The sequence below is a fragment of the Setaria viridis genome, chromosome 6 (assembly GCF_005286985.2).
Source record: "Setaria viridis chromosome 6, Setaria_viridis_v4.0, whole genome shotgun sequence".
Lineage (NCBI taxonomy): Eukaryota > Viridiplantae > Streptophyta > Magnoliopsida > Poales > Poaceae > Setaria > Setaria viridis.
In genome coordinates, this window is record NC_048268.2 from 657,987 (window position 1) to 668,113 (window position 10,127).

Genomic DNA, 10,127 nt, shown 5'->3' on the forward strand with positions numbered 1-10,127 from the left:
TTTCGTAGCGTCTCGAGATTTCTTTATCCTTACCTGTTATGTTTTGTTTGGTGGCGCGCTGTGGTTCCTGGAAAGATTGGTGTGTTTTTTTTTTTCCTTGTATTGTGTTCATGCAAAGATAAGTTGCTCATGGGAGTTCGCAGTAGTTTATTGTTGCCTTCTCAAAACAAAATTATTTTCTTTGCTCGAGTATGCATCTGATCTGTTATATTATGTTACGACATGAGAATGGACACTAGAAAGTCTTATTTTCAGATGAAGTGCGTTGGAAGCTTGAAGTTTCATCATTGCTCACGTATGAACTATTCATTATCATTCCGGTGACAAATCTCGTGGCAGTTCCTAACCGGCACTGAACACTGACTGTTTGAAGGCATGGATTTGCCCTGCACGATAATATTATTTTTCCAGCTCTTATGCTGGGAACACCATTTGCCTAATGAGATTGTAGATGGCCCAAAGGTATCCCTTGGGCTGCTGCTCCTCCGGCAGCTTCAGCATGCTCGCCACCTTCTCGAACTGCGCCTGCCCCAGGGCGGCGTCTGCCGGCGACTCCTCCGAGGCCGCCGCCCTGAGATCCTTGTGGAGCTCCGGCGGCGACAGCGCCCACTGCATCGCCCAGATTCCCAGCGGCCGCATGTAGTGCAGCGACCGGTAGCCGCCGTCCTCCGTCCACGCCTCCGGCGTCTGGAACGCGTACCCGAAGCCGTCCTTGCCCCAGGCGGCGTCGTGTGCGCCCTTCGCCGTCCGGAACGCGGACTCCGTCATGCCCTCGTGGACCATGGCCGCCGCCACGGCGTACGTCACGCCGGGCCACACCTCCTTGGACTGCGTCGACGACGCGTCCACGGCGCCGTCGGGCCGCATCCCGTTCACCGCCCCGACGGCGCCTCCCTTCACCCGCATCACGTTATAGTCGAGCACCGTGGCCAGCGCGCTCCGGGCCTTGGCCTCCTCCACCACCGGCTCCAGCCCGCACGCCCGCGCGTACCACTGCCCGGCGAGCTGGTCCGCCATGATCGACGAGCTCGTCGCGCCGCCGCTGTTGTCGTAGTTGAAGTAGGTCCCGTTCCAGAGCTCGCCGTCGTACACGCGCCTCGCCTTCTTGTACCTCACCATGAAGTAGGCCTCGGCGGCGCGGTCGCCGACGATGCGCGCCATGGCGGCGGCGGCCTGCAGCGCGGCGACCCAGAGCCCGCCGGTGTAGGCGCTGACGCCGGACACCGACCAGATGTCGTACGTCTGGTCCGGGACGCCGTCATTCTCCACCATCCCGTCCCCGTCCCGGTCGAACTGGTCCATGTACGCCATGGCCACGTACACCGCCGGCCACGCCGCCGCCGCGAACGCCGCGTCGCCCGTGGCCGCGGCGTCGCGGTACACCTGGAGCACGAACTTTGGGTTGAGGTCCTTCCACCGCGCCGCGTCGTGGAGCATGTACGCGTTCAGCTCGACCCATGGATCGTTGAGCCCGACGTCGTGCGGCACCGCGCCGAGGACCTTGCGGCGGACGGTCTTCCCGTCGAGGGTGTGACGGAGGCGCGGGTCGTGGATGAGGACGGCCATGGCGAAGTCGCGCTGCAGGCTAAGCTCGAGCTGAGGGAAGAGGGCGAGGAGGGCGAAGGAGGAGTAGAAGTGGACGTCGTAGGTGTTGTACATGTTGTACTCCATGCCTTCCAGGTACATGAACTGCCCCACGTTCTCCTCGCCGCCGCGAAGGAGCGCCGGGCCGAAAGCTGCCGACGCCGCGTGGGAGCGATCCGCCGCCGATGCCATGGCGCTCATGATGCCGTCCACCGCGCTGCCGCCGCCGCCGGTGACGTTGGCGGCGGCGCCGTCTGCAACGCGGGGCGTGTCGAGGGAGAACGGCCCGGATGAACCGAAGCCGGCCTTCTTCGGAGGATGTCCATCTGTCGCATCCATTTCTTGGTCAGTCGCCAATTAATTTTTTTTTTAAAAAAATTGGATTTGTTTGGTTCAAAGATTGATGATTTGTTTATATTTAGCTGATGATTTGGATTTGTTTTTGTTCAATAGCTGATGATTTGTTAGCATGTTGTTGATAGCTGTTACCTGTCCAGATGGTGCCTCCAGCGTTGAGGTAATAGAGCTCGTTGAACAGACCAATTGGATACCTGAAACCAAAATGTTCAGTGCTTCAGACCAAAACACTTGTCCAGTCATGCTGGACTGTCAATTTTGTCATGAAATTAATCTGACTGAATTCTCACCATTCAGGCAGCGTTTCGTCTTGCAGGATCGGCCTCTGCCACTCCTCGATCTGGGACTCCCAGTTCATATGCTCTACTCACACAGTGAATTCAAACAAGTGTCAGATAAAATGAAATCCTTTTTTGATCATATCTCTTTATTGCACGAAGGTTCGTTCAGTCACGAAGCTCACCAAGAAGAGCATCATGAGCCAGTTGCTCTGCAGCTGCGTCGCCATCGACGCCGTAGAACTTGGTGTACCTCCTGCCCCAGCCACAACGCCATGCCATGTCAGTCACAAGCCCACTGGTCACTGCATGGCCGGTCAGCCAGACGCGCGGCGCACTCACCTGTGGTACGTCGTGCCGCCGGCGAACTTCACGTCGGGGCACGCCCAGGCCAGCGAGAAGGACACCACCCGCCTCGCCCCCGCCGGCACGGCCATCGACGCCGCCACCGCCGCACCGACGGAGGACCCGGGCTTCGACGCCGCCGTCGGCGCGTCGCCGGCGCCGGCGTGCCCGAACGAGCCGTGCTGTTGCAGCAAACGGGTTCCAAGTGTCAGAGATTCAGATGACATAATTCAGAGTTCAGAGATGGGATGGATGTTTCTACCTTCTTGATCTGGTCCCACATGTCGGTCGCCGTGAAGCCGCCGGAGCTGGACGGGCCCATCGTGAACGACGGGCAGACGCTGACACCGACGCCGTCCGTCTCCTGGGATGCGATCGCGAACGTCACCGGAGGGTGCCCGCCGGCCGTCCTGCATTAGCGTCAGTGTCATCTCAAGCGTCACCACCAACAGAAGTGAAAAAGCATAGGTCAGATGCCATGGAAGATCAAACACACCTGTGATGCAGGAGAACGCCACTGACACCGTCCCGATCCCTGCAAAACATGCAAGAACACAGTTGCAACAAGTAAGAAGGCAGCGTGAATGCTTGCTCCTACACTGCATGAGAACAAACACAATGGCATGTCCATTACTTCATTTTTGAGTTGCTATGATTCCCGGTCAGTTCTGATTTCCCACCAACTGAGTTCTACAAGATTATCGAATCAAAGGTAAGCTATTTCATCAAAGATTTTAGTCCCTTTGTACTGAAGAACAAGCAAGGTGTGGGTCTGCGGGTCTGCAGCCTGCACTTACAGCCCAGGTGAAGAGCAGCGTCACATCTGCAGGTGTGCTCCCAGAGTTGTGCACCTGAAATGCAGGCGTCAGCAGTGATGATAAACAAGTTGCAACTCAATTTGAGCCTACATTTGTAGAAAGAACAAAAAGGAGAAGTAAACAGATTTTACCGTAAACGTGAAAACCGCAGCAGGGAAGCTGCTCTCTTTGTAATTGTGAGGGATGAAGGGCGATATCTGACGGCAGGCGATCTTGATTTCAGGGTCAGGCACACCTGCATTGGAATTTTCAGATGACGACTATTATGACATCTTCATCTAATTTACATATTTTCTGTAGCTATGATGGAACTGTTGCTTTTAGTTGAAATTCCTAATCTGAAACTGAAGTGCTGGGAGTAATTTACCATCATATACTGTCCATGATCTTGGAAACAGGGCGTGGTAAGTGCATTTGTCCTCCTTCAGCTTCCAATCCCAAGATCCAATACCGGCTTTATCAACTCCCCTGTAAAATTAAATTCGCACAATTCTTGACCATGATGTCTTGCCTGTTTAGATGCATATATACAAACATGTTAGGATTTCAATGCTCACTTGAGGAGATCCGCAGTCGGCGCAGACAACACCGTGGAGTACTTCTTCCCATTCGGGCGCGAAATAAATGCCTAGGTAAGAGAATAGTAGCTAAGAAGTTGTTTACAGTTAAGTGCAAATGAGTATTTCGAATCATGAATAGAGTTGTAGAATGATTACTGAAAACTGATTTGCTAAGATAGGTTTCTCTTCATTTGTCACTGGGAATATCTGAAATTGCTGAAAGTACCCTCTGTAGCTTCTCCCTATGCTTCCTGCACTGATAAATGGAAATGGCTTGAACAAACTGTCCATCCTGAGTCATCTAACCTTCAATTAACTGTAGACAAACTTATATTTCATAGAAAAGTAGACAAACTTTATACTTCACCACGGCAGGTAACATATATAGCTGATTTTGTGCCTACACAAATATTGAACTTAGCTTCTTTACTCTTTAGGACTTGTAGATAAAAGGCTGAGAACACTGACCCTATCCCACCGAGCGGTACTCCACGGTAGCAGTTATCCATCCATTTTCTCAGTGGATCATAAACCGTAGCCTTTAGAAAGGTGAGAAAAAGTTTTAAAGTTAAGTGACAAGGATAGCATAATTCAGTGATGTTTCAACAACTGAAACGCAAAAGAAGTTGATCCCAGAAAAGAAAAAAAAAGCAATCTAAAGTCTGATGATAACAAAGCAACTCACTCGGCCTTTTGCACTATCTTCAACTTGCAATTGCAATGCTTTGACAATCAAGGGCACCTACAATGGCACCATAAACATGGTCAGTGTCAACCTAGAAAAGGAGAATGTTACAGTTATTACTAAATATGTTCAGTGTTGAGTGTGGACATGACTAAGCCAAATTAACTAGTTGCATTCTAGTATCAAAAAGCATTTGCTGTCCAGGTCAGTAGAATTATGACAATAGAGAGGAACCCCTATGCTTGACATTTTCTTTTGGAAGTAGGAAATAGCCCAATCTAACCACTACAATTGGCACCTTGTAAAACAGAAAGCCAAAGGGTATTACAACTTACAATTGATATCATATCCCTCATGGTCATGCTGAACATTGCAACCTTCTTGCCTTCATCGTCGAATCTCCTCTGCCAAGTCCTCGATGGAGGTTTCGAACAATCCATGCCCGAGAGCACCTGAAGTAAGAACAATCATGTGACACTAGTTCGCTTGCTGAAGACAGAACTGGTTGAAGCAATCAAGAATATCCTCGCAGGTCATCTAAGGATCATCGCCCAAGTTCTAGAGCAGAGGTTCAAAAGCTGCTTGAAACAAAAGACCCTGAACACAAAGTGATTGGCCCATAGGAACAAAGGGAAGAAGCGACGGCGTTTCTGAACAAAAGATTCTACAATAGAGTAGTGGTTCAGAAGGTTACCTTGGCTTGCTCCAACTCTGCACTTCCCATGTCGGTTCTGGTTGGGTTGAAGCTGAACAGCAATCAGGGTTCTGTAGACAGACAATCACAAGCACAAAACCTGAATAATGCGAAGGAATCGCAGAAGACAGGTACACATACACCTCCACATCCCAAGAAACAGCAAAGCCTGAATGCAGAGGAATCAACCCCAAGACATGCACTCCAAGCACCCATGGGGAGGGAGGATCCAGGAAAAATCCGAAAACAACTGAGGAGGAAGGAGCGCGGCTACCTGAACCTGAATGCTGCCACAAAATCCGGATCGCCGAGCTCTTTCAGAAAGGCGCCCTGCTCTGCGTTTTTATAAGACCCCCATCAGGAAAAAGCAATGCTCAGCACGGGACTTCTTGTTGGCACCAGTTTTTTCTTTTCTTTTTTTTTTTTCAGGTCTTGGCTCCTCCTGGCGAGTGGAAAAGTAAGCAAGCAAGTCAGACGTCAGGGGTAGTTGAATGTGTAATTCTGTTTGTGAGTGACGATGTCCATTTTTTTTTTCTGAAATAAAACGACGATGTCCTTTTGCCGTCTTCAGTAAGGAGGATATTTAGCCGGCTGACAAGTGACAACAACTGTGAGCGGTGGCTTGCAGCTAAGCGATTTTTCTTTTGCTCTCCTGATGATGCCGATCAAGAAAAGGACAAGTGGAGCCGGCATCCATGGTGACTGACAGATGGCTCGTCAGGTAATTTCAGAATCAGAATAACAGCGTATTCTGTGAAACCAACAAGAGGAACATTTTTATCTGTGAGTTGGATTGTTGGAAACAAAGGGGTATCTTCTGGATTGAAAAATGAATGACGGTACCGTGGGTGGAAGCCAAGCATTCAGCCATGGTGACTGCTGACTCGTCAGACTCAGATATCAGAATAACCCTAAAATAGCGTTCTGAAACTGAAGACCAGTACAAGCAGGCCTATGCATTTTTTTCCTCCATCAGTTGAAGTCATTGGTTTCTCCTCTGAATGTTCAGCAATGACCAAAAATAATTGCAGACTCTACTAGCAGCCAGACAGGAAGTCTTGCTCACATGTTTTTCCCTTCTTCTTTTTTTTTAAAAAAACATGCTCACATGTTTTTCCGGATAGTCAAGTCTTCCAGACGGTCTAGATGTATGCAGCCAGAGAAATACATCCCTGTGGCGTAGTTGTTTGCTCCCTCAAGAAACTGCTGCAAGCGTGATGTCGACAGCAAATTTTCCCACTCCATCCACGTACTGACGCTCATGGGTTCTTAACATCGATCGAGGACGATGACTGCGCATCGCGTTCTGATACTGGGAGTGCCCACACCTCGTGTCATGTCCTATTCCATTCTTGAACTTGAAGTGACCATGCGTCAATGTAGATATGACCTAGATGCCTAGTGGCTAGTGATTGGATGGCCCATGTTTTGATCTTGTGGTTGTGTTGTATCTCGATATCTAGTAGTGGTTCAGTCTAAGTTTACTTTTGCTTTTTAATATAATTAATTTTTTTTGCCTGATTCGTTTCAAAAAAATATTATATCTCGATATCTGCATACTTTTTCAGTTCGAAAGTTCTGCGATTCAGACCTTGTTTAGTTCGGCGAAGTTGGCGTCGCCAAAATCACTGTACGGCACTATAGCACAATGTAGCATTTCGTTTGTATTTGGTAATAATTGTCCAATCGTTGACTAATTAGGCTTAAAACGTTCGTCTCGCAAAGTACAACCAAACTGTGCAATTAGTTTTTAATTTCGTCAACATTTAGTACTCCATACATGTACCGCAAGTTTGATATGACAGGGAATCTTCTTTTTGCATAGTGTCAAAGTTTAAATTCTGAGGCAAGTGATTCACAGCCCACTATTCCATAGGATCTTTTGGACTTGACATTTGCCTCTTTTTTATATTTTATAAAGTACTGTTCTTGTACGAAAAGAATCTTAAGGACAGCATCCCAACAAAGTGTGCACCAGCCGCAAGGTTTTGCACACAAGCAGATCCATTTAACATTGTAATTTACAGGAGCATGACATGAATGCAAAGATCCTGGAGGACTAAAGGATCGGTGACAAATTAATACCAGGTGGAGGAACCAACCGGTACTAACGTGGATCCTTTAGTATCGGTTGGTGTCTCTAACCGGTACTAAAGGGGCTCACGGGACTAGCCTGGGGAACTAGCCGTTAGACTCAGTACTAATACTCATATTAGTACCGGGTCAAAATGCAACCGGTACTGAGTCTTGGGATGAATGCTCAATTTTTCAGTAGTGTTGCAATTTAGCTGCAGAGATTTTGGATTTCTTTTTCTGCAGCGTGTGCACTTGATATTGTTTGTCATTAGAGACACAAGCACACACCAAATGCACGGAAGATCAAAGGGAAATATCTACAGACTATGGCTCTTTTTAGTGAATGATTATGTGCATTAGCATAACTAATGTAACACAAGAATGGGCTCGCACGATTCACGTGGAATCGACCTCATGCAATATTCTTTTTGCAAGAAACCATTGAATCATTGTCATGCTCATGCAGATCTTGATGCACGTTGAAGATAGTGCTTTTGAATCATCTGACAACAAGGCAAACAGAGCCCATGACTAGCAATATATTGAAGCAAGACTTGTAATAAAACAAAACCCCCAGTACCCTACTTATAAACTCCTTCATTCATATAGAACTGGTGCAGTCACGTGGCCTATTCGTTAAAAAAACAAAACACCATCGATTAAAAAAAAAGATACTTAAAAATATAAAACAAAGGTCGTGCCACTGCCGCCTAGATCGTGGTACGTTGTGTTTCACCGACGAGGTCATCCTCAACACCATCGTACCGGTCATGGATGCTGCCAAGGTCACAAAGGTGACGATGATGCCACCAAATTCACACATAACAAACTCACGTGATTCACATGTTTTTTTTAGACATGGTACTCATGCTGACGCATGTGGAATTGACCTCCTTACAATATTCCTTTTGCATGAATCCATAAGGATCTTTGTCATGCAGACCTCAGTGCATGCTGGATTACTTCTTACAAGATATCTTTTAATCATCTAAGAACCATTTTTACAAGAAGGCAAAAACAGAGTCCAGGACTCTATAGCAACATATTAAAGCAAGAGATGCAATAAAATCAAATGAACCCTTGCGCCCTAGCTGTAAACTCGTTAATTTGCATAGAAATGGTTCAAGGTCTTGTGCCCATTCGCTAAAAAAACATCAGTTCAAAAACAAATAAATAACATTTAAAATACAAAACAAAAAGTGCCCGCTTCATATGCAAAGTTGAAAATTGCATTTAAACCCATCCAAAAAAACACAGCTCGCGTGTGGACAAGTACTATACCTTGCAACATTGGACCCATGCCCACTACCCATTCCCAGTCACCATCATAGGCTCGACCATGTACACGTACGGACCGGGAATCCCGAGCATGCATTGAACCGGTCACCGATGCTTCCATGGTCTCAAATTAAAGGCGACGATGATACCACCAAATTCAAACACATCAATTTCAGGGATGCCTAAAAGCTTATTCTCCAAGACATCATTAAAAATGAAGTAACACAAGAATGGGCTCGCATGATTCTCGTGTTTTTTTAGGCATCAGACAGCTTGATAACTGAAAATCACAATGTATTCCTTAACAACTGAAAGGAACTAACTACTAGATCATTAGCAAATATGACTGATGCAGACGTCCAATAAAACAAAGTCCATAAAATTTTTTATCCTTATCTTCAGCTTCATCACATCCAAATTCCCTTGTACTGCTATGCCATCCTTGTCGATCCCCATCTCTAAGCAGCAACGAGGACACAGTTTGCTTGCTGGCGATTTGATGCTGGGCTTATATCTCCACATTAAGCTGCGTGCACCTGCCTGTGTACTTACAAAACAACTGAATAGGACATAATCACATAACACAAATGAAAAAAAAATCACATCAAGAGGTGACAGGACAAGAATACAGCCTTACAACCAGTACTGCAAGTCCTCATCGGTTGGCCCACATTTTTCCGTTGTTTTGAAAAATGTTCAATGATAATATGGTGGAGATTGAAAGAGAAGGCTAGAGAGGGCATCTTTTTACACGATGACTACTCAGATAAACGGGGAATTGCGTTCTGAAACTGGAGGCCCAAACATCGTGTCTCTTCCATTCTTGAACTGACTAGACATGCTTGGAGATATGACCTAGATGCCTAGTGATTGGACGACACATCTTATCTTATGACTTCGTGGTATTATTTTTTTCGAAAAGAAGGTAAGAGGATTGCCGTGTTGTATTAATAGAGAGGAAAAAGGAAACAAAACAAAAGTAGAAGAGACAACAACTGAACAGCTATGGAGAGACCTAAAGAACACTACACGTACAACCAAAGACAATAACCTGAGGGGAGGAGGACAACTAGCACAACAATACAACCAAAGAAAAGGAAAGGTCTCTCCATAGTGCAAAAGAAGAAAAACCAACTCGGGAAAGAAGGGCCACATGCCACTACGACTGATCATTTGTAGCCTCATTGCGACCATTATGTCTTCCTTGATGAGTAGCGCCAATTGTAGTGGTGGTAAGAATTTATATTGAAAAATACGCCGATTTCTTTCTTTCCAAACATTCCACCAAAAGTATATCATTAGACCGTCAAAAGTTCTCTGTCTTTTTTATCCACTCGCATCCTACATTTTCTCCACCATACATAAAGAGAAATCGTCTGTTCCAATTTTTGCAACGAATGTAAGCCAGTCCAAGAAGTGATCATGTTCCGCATCCTTAGCGTATGGACAGTT

The 10,127-nt window shown here is 46.8% G+C and overlaps 1 protein-coding gene across 2 annotated transcripts; it reads right to left on the reverse strand.

Moving 5' to 3' along the window:
* Positions 1–229: 229 nt before the first annotated feature.
* On the reverse strand, positions 230–5,860 carry LOC117859751 (uncharacterized). Of its 2 annotated transcripts, XM_034742935.2 has the most exons (18): positions 5,596–5,860; positions 5,322–5,392; positions 4,963–5,079; positions 4,628–4,684; positions 4,411–4,481; positions 4,099–4,198; positions 3,940–4,010; positions 3,750–3,850; positions 3,514–3,617; positions 3,362–3,415; positions 3,199–3,254; positions 3,061–3,099; positions 2,827–2,974; positions 2,562–2,746; positions 2,405–2,475; positions 2,232–2,304; positions 2,074–2,135; positions 230–1,910 (listed from the first exon to the last, which is right to left on the reverse strand). In XM_034742935.2, the coding sequence occupies exons 2-18, from the start codon at positions 5,349–5,351 to the stop codon at positions 415–417; spliced, it is 2,835 nt and encodes a 944-aa protein (XP_034598826.1). In that variant the 5' UTR covers positions 5,352–5,392; positions 5,596–5,860; the 3' UTR covers positions 230–414. The 2 variants fall into 2 exon arrangements, with proteins under 2 accessions (XP_034598826.1, XP_072150658.1); XM_072294557.1 differs by lacking the exons at positions 4,411–4,481; positions 4,628–4,684; positions 4,963–5,079; positions 5,322–5,392; positions 5,596–5,860 and adding an exon at positions 4,305–4,342.
* Positions 5,861–10,127: the final 4,267 nt, after the last annotated feature.

Excerpts from the sequence above, each read along its gene's own strand:
- LOC117859751 (XM_034742935.2), bottom strand. The coding sequence starts at position 5,351 with ATGGGAAGTGCAGAGTTGGAGCAAGCCAAG. Across the intron at positions 4,482-4,627 it reads AAGATAGTGCAAAAGGCCGA|GCTACGGTTTATGATCCACT; the intron begins GTGAGTTGCTTT and ends ACCTTTCTAAAG. Across the intron at positions 4,199-4,410 it reads GTACCGCTCGGTGGGATAGG|TGCAGGAAGCATAGGGAGAA; the intron begins GTCAGTGTTCTC and ends TCCATTTATCAG.